General features: G+C 42.0%; 1 protein-coding gene across 1 annotated transcript in view; it reads right to left on the bottom strand.

The window, feature by feature from the left end:
• NDUFA10 (NADH:ubiquinone oxidoreductase subunit A10) overlaps window positions 1-26,821 on the bottom strand; it is a 49,629-nt gene that overhangs the window by 9,266 nt on the left and 13,542 nt on the right. Inside the window, exons 7-9 of the mRNA XM_075001781.1 lie at window positions 20,939-20,993; window positions 17,663-17,748; window positions 6,984-7,092 (exon numbers count right to left, since the gene is read on the bottom strand). Of these exons, the coding sequence (XP_074857882.1) occupies window positions 6,984-7,092; window positions 17,663-17,748; window positions 20,939-20,993 (250 nt within the window). The remainder of the gene's footprint in view (window positions 1-6,983; window positions 7,093-17,662; window positions 17,749-20,938; window positions 20,994-26,821) is intronic.

The raw sequence follows: 26,821 nt of genomic DNA on the forward strand, positions 1-26,821 counted from the left end.
AAGTTTTTCCCCATTCCAAGAAATAGTTTCCAGTCTAAGAGATACTAGGATCATATCAAATCTCATCGTCCCAGTTTTCGCTGGAGGCCTCCGGGGTGGCCCAGAGAAGGGTAGTGGGAGCCTTCTGACCCCAGAAGTGAAATTGCCAGGATTTTAACAACCAACACAACTTTCTTCCTAACTATTTGCTTGCAGTTAAAAATAGGCATCTCTGAGAACTTACTTCTTCCCTTACCATACTGCTATAGTGGCAGTCAGGAGAAACACTGACCCAGGATCTCCCTTGTTAAAAAGGAGGTACTCTCTGCGTGGGCTACAGAAGGCTGGAACTCACTTGGTTCAATATAGCCTGAATCCAGCAACCTCACAGGCATGCTGCAAAAGACATCTACTCAACAGGGCTTTTGGAGGGGGCTGATGACATGTTTCTCACAATGATGGAGAGAATCTTTTTTAGGTTTCTAGCTGACCAAGTTCCTGTCCAAATTTATTTTTCATCAGAAATGATGCATTTTTCATTAGTGCTGGCAGGAGAAACGATGCATCACGGAATCCAAAGCCTGGGATAGACATTTGTATCATTTAAATTTAAATAAACCAACAGATGTTACCAACCCTGTACCTCCCCCTTCCCCCCCAATAACCAAAAATTCATCTTTCAAGCTGTCAAACTAATCATTTACACGGGTTTAATTTCCTATGAAATCTTCATAATCCTACTATTCTCTAGCTGTCTACATATTATTCTAGGGCAGTATTTCTCAAATGGTGTCCTGCGTAATCCCAGAGTTCCGCGAAGTGGAAATAAGGGTTCTGTGAGAAAATTCCATTACAATAACATTAGTTAAAAAAATAAACATTTAAGCATTTCTGAATTTTATTTAAAAAAATTTCACCTGTGTTTGCAACTGTCAGTGTCCCTTTGTAATGGCAAAGTCAGTCAGTTGTGCAGTTGCCTGTTATACACCACCATAAATCCCCATACTTGCTCTCAGGGAGCGTGTATCATCTGGGGGCAGCTTATGTCAAGAATATGCAGCTTGTCAGTTGTTACCCTTCACCAGACCATACTTGTGCAAAACCAGGTTCTTGGATTACACAGCAACAAAAGCAAAATACAGCAATCGACTGAATGCTGCGCCAGATATGCAAATCCAATTTTCCATTATTAAACCAAATATAAAGAATTTGGCAAGAAAAGAAAAACCACTCTTCGCACTGAAAACTGCCAATATAACATAGCAGTTTTTGAGCTTTATTTTTTGCGCACATTAAATGTGATTTTTATTTCTCTGTACAATTAAATTAAATGTTCATCTCATGGCCTTGGTTAGTATTTGTTTATTATTACCATCCTTACCTATTTGTGATCTACTTTTTCACCTCCATATATAAGACTTATTAGGGGTTCCGCAAAATTCTTCTGAGTTTCAAAAGGTTCTGGGGCAAAATAACATTGGGAAATACTGTTCTAGGCAAAATAAGGTAGATAACATTAAAATATCCAAAGCAAAGAAAGTAAATAAGAAAAAAACAAAAAACAATTTTATGCTCTGTTTTATAAGTAATGAAAGAAAAAAGGAAGAATGGGTGGTCCACACTTTGCAGGGCAGCTTTAAAGATAGTTTGGTAGTTCTTGCAAAATCTATTGTTTTTGTTTGTTAGGCTTAAGGACATTTTATCAGAGAAAAGCATTTTCACATAACTCAAATGAGCAAACAAATATGATGGTAACAACATTATTATTCTAGTTTGGAATCTGCTAAAAAAAAAAAAGAGTAAATTTTAAGGGACAAATTTCATAAAGCAGAACACTCCGAAATTAGAGCCTTGTCATATTTATGGCACATCTGTCTTTATTAAACTTTTTCTTCCTAGCTCTGAGAACAGACAGTGCTCTGTATTAAAACTGTCAAATAACTCCATTAAAATAAAAAAGTGGAAAGGGAGACCTTGATCCAGAAAAATGAAAACAACTTAAGATAGCAAAGGAAAAAATAGCAGGGGAGAGAAAACAGAAGATACTGTTGCCATAGCAGCTGTCTTTGATAAAATCACACATAAAAAGGCAGGGAGTTACCGTAACAGTAATTAGCCTCCTTAATTTTGGAAAAACAAGAGAGGCTAAACTGAAACACACTTTACAATGCAATTACTAACATTAAAGAAAGAGCTGCAATGTTCTAAAACATGACAATGCCTGGCTTGGAAAGAATTCTCTCTCTTTTCAAGGTACTGAGGACATTTTCTGTGTAGGTAACATGGTGTTTGTCTCAATCGCAATATCAAAAATCTGATACCAATGGCCAAAATGTTTATTACTCCATGTTACAATTACTTCTGAGTTAACCTTACATTTACTATTCTGACACAATCTCCCCTGTTGCTAACGCTGACTCTGGAATCTCCAGCATCTGAAGTATTTTCTCTGTGGTATCCCTATATTGATTGTAAAGGCACGATTAGTAAGGAACTCCCGAGAGAGCTCTGTACCAATAAAGATGGTTGGGAGATTAAAGGCCTGCCTGTGTGTTTATTCCCATTGTAGGCATCATCCCTACCACAAGCAGAGCTGCCAACATGTGTCTAAGGAGCACCCCACACACAATGAGGGCCCAGGCTGTATTTTTTTTTTAAACTAACTTCTTTACGGAAGTCTTACCATTAGAGTTTGCGGTCTTCCTGGGCAGGGAGGTGTGAGGGCATTCAGTGAAATTGAAAGGTGGGAAATTTAAAACTGATCACTTTTGCCATACACACACTTAGGCTGTGGAACTCCTTGCCACAGGATGTTACTGAACAAGATTCTAATGGATATTTTTACTGATCAGATGACCACCTAGAATTATGTCAGTTAATGCCTAAATAAATGGAAGGAACATTGAACCTCACATTTCAGGACTTAAGCCAAATCTCTAATAGGTATCAAAACAAGATTTAAAGGAAGGCAAGTTATTCTATATTCATCTACTGAAAGGTTTCTTAGCTCCTCCTCTAAAACAGCTGGTTTGGGTACTGTAGGATAGATGACACTGGACCTAGATAGGCTATTGGTCTGATCCAGTAATGAAATAGTTACATTTTCTTTTTGTTCATAGACCATTGAGAAGGGAGACTTCCATCTACTGTAATAATAATAGAAATAGTCCAGAAAAAGAGGGGAATTGCTGGTCCTAGTGTTTATTACTTCAGAACTGTGTTTTCCATGAAATTCCAAGTGAACCTGCCACAGTGAACAATTTTGCACACTCTGTTTACAGCTCCAAACAGATGTACAAGGAGCAGCAGACGTCAGTGTAAGCCTCAAACTCTGGGATGACTAGCGATAATTAGCTCCTGCTAATTTTTTTTTTTTTTTTGGTTCCCAATTAACAATATCAAAAGTTTTCAAATGGTGTGTGCACTGGAAACATTAACGAGACTTTTGGTGGCCTGGCGTGAGACAAGAGAAATTAGCTGGCTCTGGTTTCAGAGATACACGTGCTGCTTGTGTTAATACTGCCACTTCATTGGGCAACAACATTCTCTCTCTCTCTCTCTCTCTCTCTCTCACACACACACACACACACACACACTCTCTCTCTCACACACACAGTTTGCAGGAACTTGCAGACCTGTTAATGGCCAATGTAAGCAGGCTCACAACACAGTCAGCTGCCCCCCCACCCCCCACCCATGGAGGCGGTTTACCTACAGCAACCACACTGCTGCCTCCAAGCATGCTTATCTTTTAGTCCTCTTCAAAACTTGACATCTACTTTTTACTGAGTTTCCTTTTACCTCCCAACACACATCTTTCCATTTTAAGGAAAGCTGCTGAACCCAGGTAACAATTAACAGTAAAAGAAAGACGCAGCAAATCTCCCAGCTATGCACAGACCATTCAGCTTCAACAACAAAACGGAAGGAGGTTACACATAGGTGGAGTCACTGGAGGTCTTTAAGGACAATTGGACCAAATACCTGTTAAGGACGGTCTAGAGTTGGTCCTGCCTCAATGCAGCTCTCAAGCTCTCATCCAGCCCAATATTTCTATAACTACATTTGAAGAAAAATCTTATGCAGCTGCCTCACTACTGAACAGAAAAAAAAGTTACATATGCCTTACACCTTGGTGTTAGGAAGTTCCTCACTTCTAATGAGAATTTGAATGCAAAACCATTTCTGCCTACAATTTAAGAAACCTTGAAACTGCCATTATTAAACACAGCAACATGCACATGCTGGCCTGGGAAGCCTAGGGGTTAGTGATCTATTTGTAAGCATTGCGACTGATAAGCTCCAGGGTTGTGATTCTGCTCCATTCTGGGGGTGGAGGGAACCCTGGGGTAAAAAAACAAAACAGATCAAAAACCACAACTGCTGCATGCAAAAGGTTTATAAAGCAGAGGACATGTACAATGCAATTCCCTTTGTAGCTATATTACCTCCACTAACTTTAAACAAGCCTGCATTGTCCAAAATGAAAAGTTCACAGCTCGGTTGCTGTTTTATTACCAATATTACAGCCTGCATAACTGAACAGGCCTACAAGCACAGACATTCTGTAGCACTGTGCTCTATTATGCCCACTTTGTAACACTTGCCCTGGGCTTCCTGACACACCCGTGGCTCTTATGCAGCTCCCTGTACTCGGCAGCGGTATTTCCTAACCTTGAGGCAGCTGTTTGGGTGGAGGAAGAGAGGCTCCTTATGCTGTATCTCTGCTGGGACAAGCCTGTGAAGGAAGGAGGCTACCAATGAGTAGACAGGTTTCAGACTGGAGTGGGAGGAGGGAGGTGGGTCACATTTCTTGCAGGGAAGAGGGGGAAAAAACAGCCCAGCAGTTGAAGCCCTGTGGCATTATTTGGGAATTTTGGAATGGCCATGTGAGAGTACAGAAGGGTCATGACTAACATTTAAATATACTGGCCAAGTAAAAGTAACTGATTAAAGAAAAAGGAGTAGGAAGTACAGCCCCAGTTCCAGAAAGTACTTAGGCACAGTCTCAGCTGGACTGCTTTGGTCCCTAAGACTATCATGCCTTTCCTGATTGGCATAGGGAGAATCAGCGTGACTTGAGCTTCCTGTCTCCCCTTCTAGATGGCTTATCCAGTCCTTCCTGCCAAATATCCTCTATTATTCCTCAGAAGCGGATCACACTATCTGAGAGCCAGTTTCTAACTGAATCAGGGCACCCATGTCTTGTTGCCTAACACAAGAGAAATCTGTCAGTTACACAAGTTAGGACAAAAACGTATTTAGAGCTAGTGTCCCTAATTCCCAATATCATGCACTGAGGGAGCTCACCATACACACAATGCTGAACTCCCCCACATTGTTATCTTTTAGCTGGCACAGCTTGTTGTCTTACGCAGAACAAGTATCGTACGTACAGATGGATGCTGCACTATTGACTATGCACGTACCGGCGCAACACTCCAACATGCAAAACAAGTCTTGGAACAAATATACTTCACCGCCAAATCCAAGGGTTCAGATTCATGCTGGAAATGATGCCCAAAGATTTTTAATTCTGGAAATGCTTTTCCTGCCAAACATGTTAGGGGGCAGCTCTCAAGAATTTTCAGCTAATACAAGAGCAATAAACCTCCCATCACTTTAACTCCATTTTCAAGCTGGAGACAATGCTTTCAAAGAAAGATCTCAGAAGATGTGGAATTATATGAGCCCAGAGCATCCTTCTCTATAGCCAGGTCTGTACGTGTTGAGTAGGAGCAGAGCAGGTTTTGGGAAATTTTAAACCTAATACTTTTGGTAGTTAAGTCTCCAAACATGTCTCCAATACCAGAATTTTGCACTTTTTTCATACATAGCACACGTGGTTTTTCTAGCCTTGCTTGTGCATTAATAAAAATCTTTTGACTCTGCAGATGATGGTACACAGTTAAAAGAACAGGTTAATTTAAAGAAATAACATTTCACGGAAGCAACAAAACAGACATTCTCAGCACCTAATTTTTCAAAAGCAACCACTACTTCACAGTTCTATAAAAAAAATGATGGTTCAATGGGCATTCCATTTTCTCAGGGGACCTTAAGGAGTATTTTAGATTTTAGCAGAAGGCAGAAAGAAGAATAAAGTGGGGGGGCGAAGATGTGTCAACTTCATGCATCACCATTTCCCCTAAATAGGAGACAAGTTTTAAGAAAAGTGGGCCTCTATATGCTAGCACAGTGTTTCTCAACCACAAGCATCCTTGGGGGGGTACATCGAGGTCTTCCATGTACATCAACTCATATCGATATTTACCTAGTTTTATAAGAGGCTACATTAAAAACCACCACCAGTAAAGTCAGTATAATCTAAAAGTTCATTCAGACAATGACTTGTTTTTACTGCTTCATAGGCCTTATGCTGAAAGGTAAGTACATTATTTCTATTCCAATTCATTTATTTGATAATAAGATGGTAGAAAGTCAGCAAGCTTTCCGGAGCAGTCTTCTGTGATCTTGTTGCATGTTTTTGTGAGTAGTTTTGAAGTGAGGTGTAAATTGGTACGTAAAACAAATCCGATTCCTGCAAAGGGTACAGTAATCTGGAAAGGTTGAATGGTGCTTGTTTCAAGACCTCAGATTACCTTAGGATCATTTTTCTCCACCAGTGGTACGCGTACTCTGAGGGGTATACAAGAGAAGCCGGGGGGGGGGGGGGGGGGGGGGGCTGAGAAACTCTGCACTAGCATATCTGATAAGAAGTGCCACTCCTAGAAAGATAGGATACTATGCATAAAACTGACAATTTAGATTATCCGCAGTATAGTTGTAGCTGTGATGGTCCCAGGATATTCGGGAGACAATTGGTGAGTTAATAGTTTTTATTGGACCATCTGCTGTTGGGGAGAAAGAAGTTTGAGCTACACAAAGCTCTGTATGCATGAGCTCAAGACTCTGCAAGGTTGGAGCCACAGTCTGCAATATCTTTTCCATTCTCCAGTCCTTTCCTGCCCATCGCATTTTCACCCCCTTCAGACATTTCTTACCGATCTGTATTGGTAATACAATTTATCAAATTCATGCCCTCCAATTGTGATTTCAGGGATGAAGTGCGGGATCGTTGTCATGTTCATCACTTTATGTTTGTCCTCCACACTAAAAAAGAAAGAATAAAAAACACAATTCTGTATCACTTGGACATAATCCAATCAACTTTGAAATTCAGAGACATATCAGAAAACTGAAATGTATTATTAACCTGGATGAAGAGGACAATAAAATTATTACTTTAAAATCACTGACTCCTTACAAATACCAAGATATGGATTTTTTAAAAAAATACTTAAAACCATACTTCTGCAGATTCAGGATTCCCTTTTGGTTATAGTACGTGCATGAAGAAATTGCCCCTTGCTCCTCTCCCTGCCTCATTCCAGTACAGCCCTTCTCCTATTTGGCCTTCATGTGAAAGAAAGGCTAACTCTCCTAATGATAGTTCTGCCATTGCTTGAAGTCTGACATGTCAGGAAGCTGCAGCTACTTGCTTCCCTGAAACATTTCAATTCTGTAACTCGGTAATAGATACAAATAAAACAGATGGATTTTTTGTACTCCACTAATGTTCTGCAAATAGCATTCATGCACTGGCATTTCATTTCCCGTGGAAGGATGCTATTCTCATCAATTTTAATCTATGTTTCCATCTTTAGTGAAATGAACAAATCATACATGCATGTCTTTGTCCCAGATAAAATTTGAGCTTAAGACAACAGCTTCATATTGTTTTGTAACCCAGTTTACTTCAATTATGTGGATCAAGTTTAGCTCAACTAATGAAAGCAGTAAATAGAGCTCTTACTTGCATTTTCATCTAAATGCTCTCAGAAATATTTAATACATTCTCATTTCTTAAAGGCACCTCTTCCATTATGAGGCCATAAATATGCAGGGTATAAATTCAATTACTTTTTTCGTAACAGTGTGCAAGAAAATGATTTTAAATCTGTCTGGCAACATATCAGAGGATCCATGTGAGCAAATATTCAACAGAACAAGAATGGCCACACAACATCTGCTTCCATTCCTGACAGTCTCCAAATCTCTCAAGTGGAGGGATCCCAGGCTAGCGTTCCAGCAACAGTCTCAATGTGTAGAGGCTGTGCGGAGCCAGGTAGCACTACAGAGTTCCTTAGGTTACCTCAGACTACATTATCCAATACTTCCCTGTCATAACATCTTGTGGAGAAAGCCCACAGGTCACGGGACAGAGAAAACAGCAAGAGAGGAAACTAGAAAGCAAGAGACACCACAGCAGCAGTATGTGTCTGCATTACCCACAACCCCGACTGTGAGATAAAGCACCCCCTATTTCCAATGTACACACCAGAGTAATCATCTCGGTGCAAAACATGCCTTGTGAGGTATCACTGCAGAACTAATCACTCACTGGTCAATAGCGCGCTGAAATGTGTGCAGCAACACTACATATAAACATGGTGAGTTCTCCCTGAATGATGGGGTTGGACATATTCAAACCAACGTATCCCCTGTGCTTAGTCAAGCAGGTCATTAAAAAAAGAAGTGGGTGTTTATCTCAGTTTAAACGTACGTCGTGAACAAGGTCCTCAGGCACTCACAGAAGGACAGAGGAGACAAGGAAAGTCTGCATTTCAGCAAAGAGGTAAGAAGAAACCGCGTACACGCAGACACCACCCAGCCTTCTTTACCGTTTGAATGAATTTTAACCAGGGGTAATCCTCAGTATGGGGCAGGCAAAATACACCAGCGGCTGGATATGGCCCACAGCACTGTACGAGCCTCACCCAGGCTCCCCAACGCCGCCTGCTGCTCAGAAAGACTCTCTGAATGCTGAAAGCCAGGAAGGAAAGGCTTCATGTGCTGCTCCCACCAACAGCACAACCTTACAGCTCCCACTGGCTTTTTCCCAGACAATGGCAGCTGCCTGGCTGCAGGACAGGCAACACACAAATTATGCCTGCCCCTGGGCTCTCAGTGTTCAGACCAGCAAACGCAGCCCCCCCCCCGCACCCCGCTGTTCTGAGCGCACACAGGAGCAGGGCAGGCAGGGAGCCTGCAATAGGTACCTGCTGGGTGTAAAACATCCAGGTAAGCACCTCCTGGCCAGAGCCTGCCTCTGACACCCGAGTGCCTCCTTCCCTCAACCCTCCCACCTTCTCCCAGTCCCCTACCCCCAGTCACAACCCAGACCCTGCACAGGTCACAACCCTCTCCTTCATCCAAACTCCTTCCCAGAGCCACACCTCCTCCTGCATCCCAACCCCTTACCTTATGCTCCCCTCTACATGCACCCTCTACCCCGGACTCTTGCACCTCCTCCTTTAAATACCATGGAAGAGTGCAGCCATTGACTCCTTACAAAATTCTTGGAGTGGCTTCCCAGCAAAAATTATTGCCCACACCAGGCTTAGTACAAGGGTCAACTGAACGAGAAAAGTCAAAGGCAAAACACCCTAAGTTCTCTCTCTCTGTGCATCTCTCTCTTTCTACCTAAGGTGACAGAAGAAACAGCTACTACACTCTGGCAGCAGAGGCTCTCGTGAGAATTTAGACTACATTGGGGGCATGAACTTCACCCTGAACCAACTCTGTTACGTTTAGAAAGCATTTTATCTGTATTCTCTTGTAACCATTTCTGACTTTAATGCCTTATATTGGTACTCATTTAAAAAGCTAGTAAAAGAGAGATAGTCGTGCTAGTCTATATACTATCAAAACAAAAAGCAGTCCAGTAGTACTTTAAAGACTAACAAAATAATTTATTAGGTGATGAGCTTTCGTGGGACAGACCCACTTCTTCAGATCACAGCCAGACCAGAACAGACTCAATATTCACCCTCTGCTCTCTGATTTGTTCACCTTGAAAATAATTTTTCTGATTTGTCAACCCTGATTACTGTTTTTGGTTCTCTGTGCCTTAAATATTGAGTCTGTTCTGGTCTGGCTATGGTCTGAAGAAGTGGGTCTGTCCCATGAAAGCTCATCACCTAATACATTATTTTGTTAGTCTCTGAAGTGCTACTGGACTGCTTTTTCATTTAAAAGCTAAATAAATAATAGTTAAATAAACAGAGTTCGATAAACTTGATTTATTCTTTATTTTAAACAAATTCAGCGCTGTCTTTAAAGTAAGCTGAGAGTAGCTAACTGTTTACGGAATCCCTCAGAGAAGCAACAGACACAGTATAGCTGGACTGTCTAGAAGAGGGCTGAACAGTGCAGAACTCATGTGTTTGAGGAAAATGCAGGACAAGCAGTATGTCAGGGTCACTCTGCAGATAGTAATTAAGGCTGCTGGAAGCCAAGAGCATGGTAGGTGAATGGTGAGTTGCTAACAGGCTGCAGGACCAGTCCTGGGGCTGTACCCAGGCATTCAGGATGTTACCAGCAGGATGTCTGCAAGCAGCCAAGTGAGAGCTACAACAGCAAAACATTAAGACCCAAAGTTGCAGGGCAGGTGGTGACACAAGTCCCCCATTAGCCAGGTTTATAGCCCATAATGTCATATTAATGAACTGCAAAACACCTTCGTTCCCATCTGAGATGAAGAAAAGGACTTGGGGAAAGGTTAGATGATAACTGGACAAGGCAAGACATTCAGGAAAAGACAGAAGGAAGAAGTTATTGACTTTTGGGTAGAGGTGCTCTGGCTTTTGTAACTGCAAATCTTTAAAGAAATCACCATGCTCAGAAACCAGAGAGTGCATCCTGGGGCTATAGAGAACACAGGTTTGAGTAACCCTGCATTTCCGTACTTACTCCAACTGACTCAACAGTTTTGAACTTGAAACAGTTTGAGTATCTATTGCATTAACTTCATAAAAAAAAACAAAAATCATATTGTACAGTGCTCTTTTGTTATATTCCTATACATGTTTCACCTCCCTCATTCAGCACCCTGGGGACCTGACTGGTTGCGGATGAGGGAATTTGCCATATACCACTTTGTCGTGTTTTTATCATAAAATGTACATGAAAATTTGCCTAGCAGACAAATGAATCCAAAGAGAACAAAAATAAAATTTTGAAATGGTAGATTCGTGTTTATCTCCCCCAAATTCCTATCCTAAATGTTTTAGCTATGTTAACCCTCAGCATTACATACAACAAGCACTAATAGAATTTTAGCTGGAAATGTGCATTTGAAGTCAAGGGTGTCCTGTTACCAGAATCTGTATGGAAACGTTTAGAGATCCCTTGCTGTGATATAAGGATTTTGTTGCAGTTCAGCTATGATCAGTACAGATATAAGCAGCAACACATCACAAAAGGGATACCCTGCGGAAACACTAAGCACATTCCAAAAGCCAACATTTACTTGAAGAGCTGAAGAAGCTGCTAGAAAAAGCACAGCTATTCAGATGAAGAAATTATTACGTAGATGAACAGTGCCATCTAGGTGAAGTCTGAAGAAAGCACAGGATGGAATTCAACTGATGAATTCAAACTGCAATGCTAAAAACAGGAGGTACACAAACACAGCTGTGCTTCTGGGTTTCAGCAATTGTCATCTCTCTAAAAACATTTACGCAAACATGCGAATGAGCAAACATGGTGCCGAAAAGGGATACTGTTAATCATTTGCATTACAGTAGTGCCAAGAGATCAACTCATGAGTTTGCTAATTCACAAATGATTACAAACACAAATGATTTATGATTTGTGGCAATGTTAGAATGAAATCATGTCAAAGAAATTCTCCTACCATTCAAAAAGGGTTTGTTCACACACTGTTATAACACAGTGGTTTTCCTTTAATCAGAGGGTTTTTTTTAACCTTCCAGTTTAGTATACTGGGGCAGGAGAGGACTAGTACTTTCTTTATTGGAGAACTGGTCTGGCATTTATAATCCTGTCTGCAGTTGGAGTTTCCCTGGAAAGCCACAGGAGCTCTGGATGTAACAAAGACAACAGGTTCCCAATGCTAGGAATATCCACAAGTTGCAGGATAGGAAGATGGGTCTTCCGGCCAAGACAAATATGTCTCTCTCAGTTACGCTGCCAATGACTTTAGTCAGGAGTGTTTTTAGTAAAAAGTCAGGGGCAACAAACAAAATGCACAGTCTGTGATCTGTCCATGACTCACAGTATATACTCAATTAAATCTGGGCAGTAAGTGGCCAGGAGAGGGGAAGGTGGCAGCTCAGGACTTCTGCTGGAGCTGGGGGGCAAGAGGGTGGAGCAGAGAGGCTGGGGCTGGCAAACTCTCAACCTAGCTTCACAACTCCCTGGCAGCAGTGTTATCTCCTACCCTCAGCTCCCAGAGAGAGCATCAACACATCAGCAATCATTGGTCAGGAAACATAGCCAATGGGAGCTGCGGTGGCTGTAGGGTGAAAATCCCAAGTTCCTGATGCATATTATGGTTTCTGTAAAGACCTTTCACTTTACGCACAAATTTCATAGTCTGGTATAAGAACCAACTAACTCATAACGTGTATCATAGTTTGCAAATACAGCTAGTGTGAGAAGGAACTTATAGGAAAGGCCACAGCTTTCTCATAGTCTGGAAAAAGAGATAATAACCACAGCAACTGTGCTCCAAGGCCAAGTCCAGAGGCTGTAAGACAAGCTGAGCTGCCAGGGACGAGATCTCCTCCTCCCTTTCAGTATTCTCTACAAGACATTTCCCTAGTTCACTAACCCAGGGCCCCGAGTACAAGAACAGTGTGTTACAAATAAGTGATGTTTGTTATGTGCTCTGTTTTATTTTAACTCCTTCAGATATGGACCTGTGGATCATACCCAATCAAACAAAGGCATCATTATGCCCATGGGTACCTAAGCGGGATTAGAATTAATGTATGTTGTTTAAACAGATGCCTAAAGAAAAAACCACCTGTGTATTGTCTAAAATGTTGCATGTAAATTACGAGCAGAATCATTGTGTAACTTTTCAGATTAGCATCTTATTGTGCTCACCATGTCTTGCTGCCAGCACCCATCCCGGGGCTGGGGACCTCCCATCCCATTGTTTCTATAGTCATCTGTTTAAACAAGATATACATTGATTCTATTATCCTATATAATCACTTGTAACCTATTGCTTGATAGCACTTCACCGAGCCTAGCCTGACAGGCATGGTGGCACTCTGCCAGCGCTGTGTGTAATAAACCCTCCTGGTTGATTCTACACAGTGTCCAGGCTTTGTTCCTACAGTAGCTGCAGGCTTTGTATACAGCTGTCTGCCAGCGCTCCCCCTAGGAGCTGAGGGAGAGGGATGTTGCTGCTTCCAGGGAAGCTCACTCCCACCATGCAGTTAATGCTGTCTGGAGCTCTCACCCCCTCCTATGCTCCAACTCCCAGCCCTGAGCCATCCCCACACCCCAACTCCTGCTGATGGCGCTCAGGTGCCTTTCAGCCTTGGGGCCTGATAGCACAGGCTCTAGATCACCCTTCAATTTATCAACCCCTCGTCCTGTTTCAGACAGCCATGTCTCCTAACAGCAGCACTGTCCCTCGTCCAAACCATAGCAGATATCCTGGACTTGGCAAGTTAGCTTCCCAGTGGAAAAAAACACTCACTCAGTCTGGGAATACTCCAGCTAGAGACTGAGACAGACTGCAGACACCCCTGCTGCTCTTGCAGCTCCTTCTCCAAGGAGGTCTGCCTCTACGCAGCAGCTTGAATGACAAGAACTAAACATGAGAATGGCAGGTCTTCCCAAAGCAAAATATTAGCTTGCACATTCAGACAGATCTTGGAAGACTATTAATAAGAGCAATACCTTCCATAACATCTTCTATCTAGCACCAAAACATGTGCTAGAACTAATCCATCCCAGCAGAAAGCATTTATAAACAGCTAGTAAATTTCCTTAGTTTTTTTTCCACGTATAGATCAGTGCAACTGAATATTTTCTGGAGTTTGACTCTCTCTCAAACCAGTAAAAAACGAAAAGGAAGTTCCCAGGCGTCACTGATGCAGAAAAGTTTGACAATTTTGACAACACCTGATTTTAACCACACCCTTTGTAACAGTTGGTGTTCTCCTTAAAGTCCCAGTTCCTGGAATCAAAGTTTCAAATTTTCATATAGTTGCCAAAAAACTCTTGAAAATGTAACACCTAAAACTACAAAACCTAGAAGTATAAAACCCTAAAGTATTATAAAAATTTAGTGATGGGGGAGGAGACCTCACGAAATTACATGCTGGAAGTTGGCGATACTGCAGAAACCAAAACACAACACTTTACCACCGTTATAACACCCTCCCCACCTAGGTAGACTGAAGCATATTCAATGGTGCGAGAGGAGCAGTCATGCTAACAGTCCCTACATAATGGGTGATTAACCACAAAAATATGGAAAGGATACAGATCCCAAGTTTCAATCAGCCTGGTTCTGCTGGTGCTAAGTTAGTGTCAAATAGAAATTGCTTCCCTTCAGATAAAATTCATATGGATAAAAACCCTTTTATCAACAATGACTAAAAACAGATTTATCAATATTGTGTTAAATTTTGCCTTGGGGAGCTGTGCTTGTGGAACTTGCCAAAGGAAGCAGGTACCAAATATGACCCTGGGCCTGGGAAGTGTGGGACATATTCTGTACGTCCTGAATGTCTGTAGCAGACCAATCCCACACAGGAGACACCAAACCACCATTAAGCTGGCAGTGCAAACATTTGACAGAAGACTATAAATTGGCAGGGTGGACAGGAAGTGGTGTACTCTGTTGGGAATACAGATGCACCCATACACCCTAGGATGTAAACAGGCCATCTTTCGAGCTGGCAGCTGAAGGGATGATATTCATTTGGCTGTCCCACACAAGGTTATCACAATGTGCGCTAGAAGGAACTAGGCATTAACTCCATTCAGGAGCTGAAGCTTGCATGGAATCCAGCAGTCTATATGCTGAATAGGTCACTGAACCCATGACATTGGTGCTTAGGAAATGCACTTCAGGCCCATTGGGTCAGTGCTGCCCTAAATGGCCTAGGACCTACCCACTTGAGAAACAACCTGTTTCTATTTCAGGCAGCAATCACACTGGGACTTCCCTATGGGCGTGATCCAAAGCCTGTTAAAGTCACGGATAGGACAGAGTATCGGAGGGGTAGCCGTGTTAGTCTGGATCTGCAGCAGCAACGAAGGGTCCTGTGGCACCTTATAGACTAACAGAGAAGTTTAGAGCATGAGCTTTCGTGAGCACAGACTCACTTCTTCAGATGCTGGTCCTGGAAATCTGCAAGGCCAGGTATAAATAGGCCAGAGCAAGGCTGGGGATAACGAGGTTAGCTCAGTCAGGAAGGCTGAGTTGTATTGTCATCAGTAGATCTGGAGGTGTCATAGGATAGGAGGATAGGACAGAGTTCTCTGAGGGGGGCCTGGGACTTTGGACCACTTTCAACCCCTTCCCCAAGCAGTCACACACTTCTGCTTTTGGTGCAGATGCCCTTTCCTTCTTCCCCTCCAACAAGTCTCTGGGAAGGCAAAGAGGGCAGGGAGGCAAGACATTTTATTACACAGGGTTTATGTGGGAAGGCTCTGCCCTTCTGTTTGTCTTATTATTTGCACAATATCCTCACTGTACTGGGGCCTACACAAACTCAGAGCTAGAGCTAGTGCCAGCCCCAAAGAGCTTACAATCCAAAAAGTTACACAAAGCTGAGAAGGGCAACAGAAGTGGGAAGTGACTTGTTCAAGGGTCACGATGCAGGTGACTACCAGTGCTGGGGACACCAGATCAAGCTGCCTCCCTATACTTTAGGTTACAGCCTAGATGAGTGTGCATCTTCCATGTTACACCAAACTAAAAAGGTTAGTATTGCTCTCCACAAACTGGAACAAGTTCAGTATGAACGATCAGGATGTATTATTAAAAAAAATGCATCATGCTGCACTGGAGATTTAACTCTATGGACAGGCCTGTAAGAAGGTGCCTGTACCAGCAAGGGACTCAACTTGGTGATCCAAGTCCCTTCAAGTCCTACATCCTACATGACTCCGTCACAGAATGGGGGTTAACTTAAGAACGTATCCCCTTTAATGTCCATGAGAGCAGCATGAGTGTGAACATGGACAGCATCTGACCCTGCACATGCAAAATATTCAAGTTAAAAAATAGCAGATTCTTCCATAACAAACAATAGCTCTTGACACCAGGCAGGTCACACATAACCTAGGGCTTGTGCGCCCAGGGCAGGTTCCTTCAGTTCTGCTCAGAGCAAACTTCAATTCCCCATCACCCCCATACCCCCTCTCTCTGGGCATTCAGAGAAGGAGCATGTTACAGGCTGGAAAGGACTTATTAATGTCACTGATGGTTAGGGCCATCTAAACAGCTGCATGAATTGCTTTATTACATTAGATATTTTATTATAAAGCAAATAATACAGCTCATAATGTTAATTACAATTACTGCTAATTTTCAGTCGCTCTGAGGGTACATGGACACATGAGGCTGTGGGCAGAGGAGGGGAAGTGCAGTGCCATATAGGTATTGGTAGGGGAGCAGAAACATGCGAGGACAGTGGCAGATGTGCTTCATGGAAGGAGACAGGCAGGGGTCAGCCAGGGTCTGTATGGCTGAGATCAGGGTTCCCTCTGATTTTTTTCTGACCATGGGCAGAATAAATTTTGTTATGTGCACTGAGCATATGGGGATGTGCACCATCAATACAAACATTCTGCCAACTGTGGGGGCTCTTCTATTCAGCTGAGTGGCAGTTGAATCTCTGTTGGGCAGCCTCTGAAGCAATCAGCTTACATGTCACGCTGGTGGAAATTCCCTAACAAGCCCCCCCCGTGCCCAAAGAAGTCTGTTCCATACTTCTCTCACCCACAGACCACTACCATCCAAGTTCACACCCAGGCTCTTTCCCAGCAACTGCCTCCCAAGCCTTTGCAATGCTTCTGAAAGCCGCATGAAATACATTTCCATACTGTACTTTAAATGAATTACTCAGAGTGCTGTATAAATCTGCCTAGTAAGGCAGCCACTCATCAAAAATATTCCTGAGCACTTTTTTGTTGTTGTTGTCTCAATTTTTCCTGACATACTTCTGGACAGGTATTTAGCTTCCTTGTTGGTTGCTCTCCCTGAACAGTAGAAATGGAAAAGAAGCATGCTTGGGCCTAGGAGGGCTTTTTCATACCCAACTTTAATGATCACGTTCATTATAAATTTAATAGCATCACATCCCAGCAAGCATTAGCACACCGCCATCTCCCAACAAAAAGGGGACAGTGAAAGATACTGCATAGCTAACTGCATATTGCAGCATCTGTTTTTTAATTCTTGAGGCTCTCATTTTGAGCTGGTTATTGTTCTGGAACAAGAATAATTACACTGATTTAACTTGTACAATTTTTGGAAGCTCAAAAATCTACTGTTCAGGGCAAACCTCTTATTATGAAACAGTCAGAGGATTCTGTGGCATGGGAACTGATTAATGAGATATGGAGACTTCATCTGTGCGTCTCCAGCTGAATCTAGCTCAAGTTTGTAGCAAGCAAATAGCCACCATCTGATGTCTGGCTTTCTAAAAGTTGGTAGTCTACATACCAGACTATTGGCAGTCATCCAGCTCCCAAAAGCCTATTACCAAAATCTGTTATAGCTGCATCCATTGTCCATGAGAGATCAGTCTTGGTGCTAATAGGAATTTTTTTTTTTAAAGCACAAGACAATAAAAGCTTCTCCTTAATGGCAACACTGAACCGGAATAGGTTTACTTACTACATCCTCAAGTAATGGAAACTAACATCATCTTCTTCCAGCCAAGGTCCCTTATCAAACTTCAGATACTCAATATCTTCAATTACCTGTAAGAGGGGGATTTAGTACAATTACAAGAGTTTTCACCAAAATTTCTGTCTTCAGCCAATAAAAATAAACCAATCAAGCAAACTATATATACAATTGAACAAAGCCACCCACCAATTTATTTGCTACCACCTTTCAACAGAAACAAAAAAAGTAATGATCACATTCAGAAAGCTTTGGCCGTCCCCCAGATTCTCCTTTCTATTCTCCACCACACATTACAACACAACAACAGGACACTGAGGACCCTGTGCCAGCTACGGCTCAAGCAGAAGGCTGCCCAAGCCCCAGCTGGTGCAGGGTTTGTCAATTTCCCCTTGCAGTGGCTCTTTGCAGAAAGACCTGTCCCTGCAGGAGTCCGTTCACGCTCATTTGTTTCATTGCCACAGCAGCACCATTTATGAACTGTCATCTTTCATAACATTTTGCTCCTTACATACACTCATGAAGCTAGTCCTTTAGCATTATGCAACATCCTGTATTTCACCTTCTTCGATTTCACTAAATATTTCTTGGGGAATGGTGGAGAAGAGAAACATATGACAAGTCAGTTTAATAACTCCTTTGTTAGTCTTAATTTTTCATTCCAAATACTCAAACTAGATACCATATGTTCCATTTGACAAATGTGAACATAATTATTTTCCATGCCGAGGTAACTCTTCAATTACTGCCTAGCAGGCCCCTGCGTTAATTTCTAAAGACCATTATAAATCGCGTGTTTGAAATCAATCAATATTCTAATCAGTTCCATTTACTCAACTGACTGTAGGAAAGAGTTTCTTTTCAGCAGCTTCTTATCCAAACCACAGCATTGGTCTACTCTGGGTGGGTGACAGTGTGTATGTGTATATATTTTCACACACAGGATATGTGGATTGCAAATGATTTTGTCCATCATCCATCAGCTTTTAAGGAACGTTTCACTTCTGAGACTCTTTCCCATCAAAGGGAACATATAGTGCAAGTTCCTTCAAAGCAGAATTAATACTCATATGTGGCATCTAACTTACTAAGTCTATGACTTCAAATAAATTCCTACTCTAGCCCAGATCTGTTCAAATCCAAAGTAAATATGAGAACATGTGTCATAAATACATTCTCCGGGCATGTACTGTGATGATGTAACATTGCTGGTCTAGAGGAATAGCTGCAAGAAGAGCTTTAGGTGACTTTAAACCCCCATTTATGGATTAAAATAAAACTATCAACAATGGGATTTTCTAAAAGTTACCAGCTTTTCTTCCCTTCTAAATCCTCTCTTCGTCCCTACTGAGAACGGTGACTATCCCCATCTCTAGACCTACACCCCGGGACCATCTTTTGATTCCTCCCATCCATTCCCACACATCCAGGTCCTGTCAAATCTTGCTGTATCTTCCTCTGCAACATATTGAAAATCCAACTGTTCCTTGCATCACCACCCTGATCATTTCCGCTCATTTACTGGAGCCTACTCCTCCCTTGCACATCTGACACCCATCACTTGCTCCTTGGTGGGTCCAAAATGAAGTACTGAATGTTATTCCTTGCCTGTTGACCTGATCCTTCCTGAATAACTTTCCTTGCATCACACTGTTGAATACCTCACATTTAAGACATTTCTCTTTTTCCTTTAAAAGTTATACACAAGCCTGTTCATGCATCTCAACCCCCTCTCAGTGACATCTGCCTTGCTACCCTGATAATCTCTACAGTGTTAGGGAACCAGGTTACACCACAGTAGTATCCAACACACATCTTTATTAACCACACAGGATGGAAATGAGCAGCAAAGTGTAACAGGGATAATCAAGTCAAAAAGCTTTCACACAACCCAGTAACAGTTGACCTGTTTAGATCCCTTACACCTAACTACACTGAGCTTAATTCCAAGGTAAAAAGCCCTCAAGTCTACAATTTTAACAGAGATGACAGGGCCTAAAACAATGTCAGTTTGTTCATCCTACGAAAACAAATCAGAGAGGGGAGATTGGACCTAATTATTAGGCTTTTACCATGTGTCAAACAGTTAAACATGCATCACCAGGGATGATATTTGCACTTTTCCATGAGATGCAGCTATATATTGTCTGGAAAACCTGTCACAGAGCTCTACCAATTGGAAATAGGTACTGCATCACCTTTCTCCCATTGTCTGCCTTGCGCTGCTCCCGGTCAAGACATAACCCCACACACTTTCTGCAATTCAGTGTACTAGGAAACAATTCCAGGCTACTCAAATTGGTTACTATAACCTGGCTTATCATCCTGCAGTTTGGTTGACTCTCCCCACATCCACACTGATCTACACCAGTTTCTTACATTTTTTGAGACCATGGAACACCAAAGAATTATATATGTACGACAATTTCCTTTAAAGAAAAAAGAGTTGTCAGACCAAAAAATACCAAACAGCAACATATACAGCAAAAACAAAAGGCAATAATTTAATCAGGTATCACAGCAGTGAAGTAGTAATACTGTATCTGGTTTTAACAACAGAAAGTACAGAACTTCTGTGTGTGATATCAGAAAAGTGTCAGACACACATGGCACACCTGCGAGTTGTCCATGGAACACAGTTTAGGAAACTGCTTGACACCAATCCATTTGGAGAGAAAATCCTGCAACTCATGGACACGGAGGCTATGTCTACACTAGAGAGTTTTGTAGACAAAACTGGGGTTCTGTTGGCAAAACTCGCAGTGCGCCTACACACAAAATGCGTTCTGTCAACAGCAACTGTCGACAAAAAAAGCTGTCGAGACTCTTCGGGGGGTCCTTTTGTCAAGAAAGAGTCAAAAGATGATCCTCTTATGTGTAGATGCGAAGTGTTGACAGAAGTTTTGTCGGAACATCTCTTCTGCCAGTAACTTCTGTAGACAGATGCTTCTAATGTAGATGTAGCACGTATGAAAAAGCCTGTCAATACAGATCAAGTGACTGGCTTCTTCACAGTCTCAACATTCCACTACTAGCGGTCAAGTAAGTTAATGAAATAACTTGATATAGCTTAAAACCTTTAAAAGTAACTCGTTACAAGACTAGAGGGAAATTACTTTATGTCACTGTTACTCTACATTGTAAATCCATGATTAAATCTGTAAATCTAAGACTAACTATAAAGGAAAGCTGGAACAGATCATTTAAAAAGATTTCCTTGTTAAAAACTTAATGATATCTATTTCACGCAGTAAGCGCTTTTACCTTTTCTATATCCTCTGCCTCACGTGCTGTGTATTGCAAAACCTCAGAGGTCTGACTGCAAAGAAAAGATAAACATTAAAGTTAATGAATATAGCTATCTTGCCCCTCAGAAAAAAAAGACCAAATTATGCATGTGGAAATTAAATTTTTCCATTTATTTAGATGCAATACAGCTTAATTTCAAATCAAGATTTTCTTTTTTTGTGGAGGAGTAATTTGCAGAAATTTTTGTGGCAGACTCCTCCTTGCATTGCTCGATGTTTCTTTCTTGTAGCGAAAGATTTTAAAATTCCAAATGTCAGAATTAATTTAAAAAACTCTCTGGGTACATCTGAATTGAAGACTTTGTTAATACACGTCTAAGAGACACTTGTCCTATATCTGTACTTCTGCTCCTATTCAGCCCAGAGAGTCAGTCTCCAAACCTCTTAGCAGCTGTCTAACCCAAACTTCAGTGAGAGAGCCCTGCCATCCAATACACCCATTACATTTGTGGATTATTTCTGGAAAGGATTAAATTGTTTATGTTTATTTATCAAGATAGATGGTAACAAACACTATGACATTAAAGAGAGATCCCTATGGATGGATAGATGGAAAACGTCCACAAAACAGACTAAGTGTCCTGGCCCAAGGAATATCTTTTCTGATTTTGTACAGAACTTAGTGCAAGCAGGTCTGGTGCTTATGTGGCCCTCTTGGGCAGCACCATAGTATCAGGTGAACCTCTCTAGTTCAGCGCCTCAGGACTTGACCAGTGCAAACCAAAGAATTTGCTTAACCACAGGATGTCAATACTGTCTAGCAGCATTACCAACACTTCCACTTGTTGCCCCAGTTCTTCCCAAGTAAATCACTGCTAATTCTAGACACCCTGCGCTTTTTATGGGAGCAAATAGCAATCGTGGAGCCTTTTGTTTTTGCACTATGTGCTTTAAGATGGAAGTTCACAGCCCAGGCAAATTTAAGTACAACTTTGCCTTTACTTTGCAGCTCATACAAAAGCTCTGAAAAAGTCGCCTTGTGCTTAGCACAACACTCTGCAAATCCAAAGCAGGACTAAAACCTGGCACTTTGAAACCTGCTGCTGGCAGCACATACCCAGCAGGTGACAATTTAGGACAGCAGCAGCATGGAGGCCAAAACCAGCATCAGGCCTGAGCTAACAAAGGTCCCTTAGGATGGCTTTGTAAATAAGAAACATTCCCTTTATTCCAAAGGAACCCAAAGCACTTCACCGCATCACTGATAATAATCAGTTTCTGGCTAGGGAGGCTGCTGCTGCGCAGGCCACTTTAAAATTTAAACAATTTCCTGGCTCCCAAAAGAGAGTTCGTGGTTTTGTTCTTTTTACTTGGAGGGTTCTTTGAGAGGTGTATCCTTATGGGTGCTCTGCAACCTACCCTCCTCTCCTTCAGGGCTCTTATCAAGGATTTTGTGCTTGAAACTAAAGGGAGTTTGCCCACACATGCGGATTAACTTTGTGATGGAGCAGGAGGGGGGACAGAACGGGCATGGACACAAGCCCACCTACTACAGAACATCCGCAGGGATACCACTCAAAGCAGCTGTAGGATTATTGAAAACCTCCGCTCCTACGTTCGCCTCCCACTTACTACAATGGGCAGAGGAGCACAACTGCCCGGCTTTCTGTTCCCAGAGGAGACTATTATTGCAGTGCAGCACAGGCACCTGCACCCCCGCTTCAAGTTTCACTAAACAAAGGACAGTGGATTGTTCTGACCAAATACAGAGTTCTGACCTAGCAACTGCATTGCAGGGCAGCTCAAACTACTCGACACTTTGCAGCCTGTTTAGAATCATAGAACACTAGAACTGGAAGGGATCTCTAGAAGTCATCGAGTCCAGTCTCCTGCTCCCATGGTAGGACCAAGAAGCGTCTACCATCCCCGACAGATGTCTGCCTAACCTACTCTTAAATATCTCAAGTGTTGGAGAGTCTATAACCTCCCCAGGCAATTTATTCCAGTGCTTAACCACCCTGATAGTCCAGAAGTTTTTCCTAATGTCCAGCCTAAACATCGGTTTTCGCCAGGAGGGAGCAGCTGCTCAGTAGCAGCAGAACTGGTTATGAAGATGAAGAACGAATTTGCAATTTTAGATTTATGGCCAGAAGACAACCTCCAGAAAGACTGAAGTGGTCTGTTCAACACAAGGAAGAGAACTACCTATCCCCACATTAGTCATGCGAGGAGGTTCTGCTATCCCCAGTAGGATAGCAACCTCCTATTTTAGTCTAATACACAAACTATTGATGAATTCCATGTTTGTCTGAAACATGCTAAAAATTTTACAGCAAAGGGACAGATGTGTCCTTTGAAACACAGTACAAACTTCAATCTGACAGGCTGTTATAAACCCATACAGAGATGCCAAGCAGACTGTTTGCTTAACAAGTGTATTACCCACACACAGATGAAGAGTTGAAATCACAGCAGGACCAGCTAGACTGGATTTAATCTGTAGGAAATAACATGGTATATTATGGGGGCTCAATTTGATCCAAAGAATAAGCAACATTTTTCTCCTCGCTGGTGAATTAAAACAATTCTGCCCTCAGGGAGAAGGAAAGGCTACAAATTCCCAGCCTCATTCTTCAGCCTTTAGTTCCACTTCGTTCTGACAGCTATGCACTAGCTGCTATTCAGTGGGGATAAATTCAACAATAAGGCAGCTGACCTTACCTGCATCAACAACTCAAACCCCAGATGACAGACAAGCTTCAAGATGACAGGACTCAGTTCATTTGCTGTCAGCACATTTACCCTGATTCATCTTGGGACTGGCAGCAAGAATACAAGAGGAGATGGACAGGTTACTATACATCTTCAAGCTTGTTTTGACTGACATTGGATATATACAAAAGCCAGACCCAGCAGAATTATCGCTATCTTGTTTTAATTCAAAGCAGATTGGCTTTGTGACCTTTGAAAGTTATTCTTCCTGGCCAGAGTCATCACACAGTGACATACCATGATGAAACCTCATCTGCACTTCGCGAGTTGGACCAATTTAGGTACTGTAGTCGGGGGTGTGAAAAATTCTTCCACGCACAGCACCATAAATCCTACCTAAGTAGGTATGTCTAGGTCTACAGAAGATTTTTTTTAAATCAAAGTAGCTCCTGCTGCTCAGAGACAGATTACCTAAAGTGATGGAAAAAGACCCTTCCATCAATGTAGGATGCAGCTATGCTACGGAGTTATAACTGCCACTAATCACACCTGTAGTGTAGAAATGGCCTAACGTAAATTGCCAAAGATATTCACTTTCATTTAAGTTTAGTCCCCAAGACAGGTTTGATTGAGGGGTCTCTCCCTTAAGCTGGAATAGGGGAGATACAGAAATTGTCTGCAGGGTATTGCTCAGAGTTGCCATACTGCAATCTCAAATTCAGTTCTTAGTTCTTTCCTACCTAGGCTCAGCAGAGAAGAGCACATACAGTCTACCAGGCTAGGGAAGAAGGTGTGTCTTTTACCAGAACCTGCACAAAACCAACTAAAGAGTTATTTTTGATCACAGAAGACTGCTCAGAAGTGGTTGCCATATGGGATAGGAAAACAGAGAGTTAAAGCAAGAGAACAACCGAAAATCCCTGTTGATTTTTTTTATCAGTTGTCTGTTTTTAAATATTCACTATCGCAGAACTATTACACTTTTTGAAGAAAGAGAAAAATCCAAGTTTTTCTCTGAACAAATCTGACGGATGCTCATATTAGGACACCTATTCCCTTCCTTAGCTTGCAACACCCTCCTGTCCACACACCCCCATCTCCCCCCACAGTCCAGTAGATTTCACTCTTTGTATTGCTCTTAGAAAGTGCTCTCTTCAGCTCCACAGGCTGTTAACAATACCCTGTCAACCTGATGAGCAGCCAAGGTGGTAATGCCAAAGGTCTGTGATACATCACTGGAAGAGAGACAGGAAGACACACCTCATAGCTGGAGAAAAGAGGACAGCAATCTGTGGTCCTATGATTTATTCCTTGCTTTATCACTCCTTCGGGTGCAAACAAGGCAGAAACACTGCACTGCCGTACACCCTTCTGTACAACATACTAATACTTCCACACTCAACTGTTAAGCTGTGAGGCTGTTTATAATGTGCTCTAAGACATGAGGATGAAAAGCATAGAATTACGGATTTGGGTTCATATATCTTGTAATAGCATCACTGCTTCTACAACATTGCGAGTCGAGGAGGTAGTAAAGCATTTGGATACATTACTATATGACCTTATAATTAAGCTACAGAAATGCAGCTTAGACGGAGCTACTACTAGGTGGCTACATAACTGGTTGGATAACCAGCTACACAGAGTACTTATTAATAGTTTACGGTCATGCTGGAAGGGAATAACAAATGGGGCTCCCCAGGGATCAGTTCTGTACAATGTTTTTATGAATGATATAGATAATGGCAGAGAGAGTACACTTACTAAGTCTGCAGGTGATAACAAGCTGGGAGGGTAGCTAAGCGCACATATAAATTGCCTAAGGTGGTTGCAGAATCTCCATCATTGGATATATTTAAGAACAGGTTGGATAACTATCTAAGAGGAATGATACAGATGGTTCTTGGCCCTGCCATGAGGGCAGAGGATTGGACTTGATGACATTTTGAGGTTCCTTCCAGTTCTAGGGTTCTATGATTTCTGTCTTGGAATCCTGCTGTTACAATCCAAATGACCACTGGCAATGACTCTAACCCTCCCCTGCAAATTTATGCTTTTAGAAAGTTGGTGGAACCTAAAACTTCAAATAAAAACCTTTCACCTGTCTTAAGCCCACTCAGTTAAGTCTCAGGAAAAAAACAATTCAAGAGTTGGCAGTTTTGCAAAGAAATATTATTAAGGGAATAACAGCAAACTATCCTACTGAGTAGGAATGATAGGAAGCATGGCAAGAGACCGCAAGATCTTCAATGATCTGACACTCAGAGATGAGTACTACAAGAAGTGGAAGACAGTGCCATTGCGGAGCGATTAAATGATTTCTTTGCTTCAGTCTTCACGGCTGAGGATGTTACAGAGGTTCCTAAATCTGAGCCAGCCTTTTTAGGTGACAAATCTGAGGAACTCACTCAGATTGAAGTGACATTAGAGGAGGTTTTGGAGTTAATTGATAAGCTGAATAGTAACAAGTCTCCAGGACCAGACGGTATTCACCCAAGGGTTCTGAAAGAACTCAAATGTGAAATTGCGGAGCTATTAACAGTGGTTTGTAACCTATCCTTCAAATCCACTTTGGTACCAAATGACTGGAAGACGGCCAATATAACGCCAATATTTAAAAAAGGCTCTAGAGCAGACCCTGGAAATTATAGACCGATAAGTTTAACATCAGTACCAGGCAAATTAGTAGAAACACTAGTAAAGACTAAAATTGCAAGGCATGTAGAAGAGCACGAATTGTTGGGCAAAAGTCAGCATGGTTTCGGCAGAGGGAAGTCGTGTCTAACTAATCTATCAGAATTCTTTGAAGGGGTTAATAAACATGCAGACAAGGGGCACCCAGTGGACATAATATACCTGGATTTCCAGAAAGCCTTTGACACGGTCCCACACCAAAAGCTTTTATGTAAATTAGGTGGTCATGGGATAGGAGGAAAGATCCTTTCATGGATCAGGAATTGGTTAAAAGACAGAAAACAAAGGGTGGGAATAAATGGTAAATTTTCACAATGGAGGAGGGTAACTAGTGGTGTTCCCCAGGGGTCAGTCCTGGGACCGATCCTGTTCAACTTGTTCATCAATGATCTAGAAAATGAGGTAAGCAGTGAGGTGGGAAAGTTTGCAGATGACACCAAGTTGTTCAGGACAGTCAAAACCAAAACAGATTGTGAAGAACTACAAAAAGATC

This window comes from Carettochelys insculpta, chromosome 8 (assembly GCF_033958435.1).
Source record: "Carettochelys insculpta isolate YL-2023 chromosome 8, ASM3395843v1, whole genome shotgun sequence".
Classification (NCBI taxonomy): Eukaryota; Metazoa; Chordata; order Testudines; family Carettochelyidae; genus Carettochelys; species Carettochelys insculpta.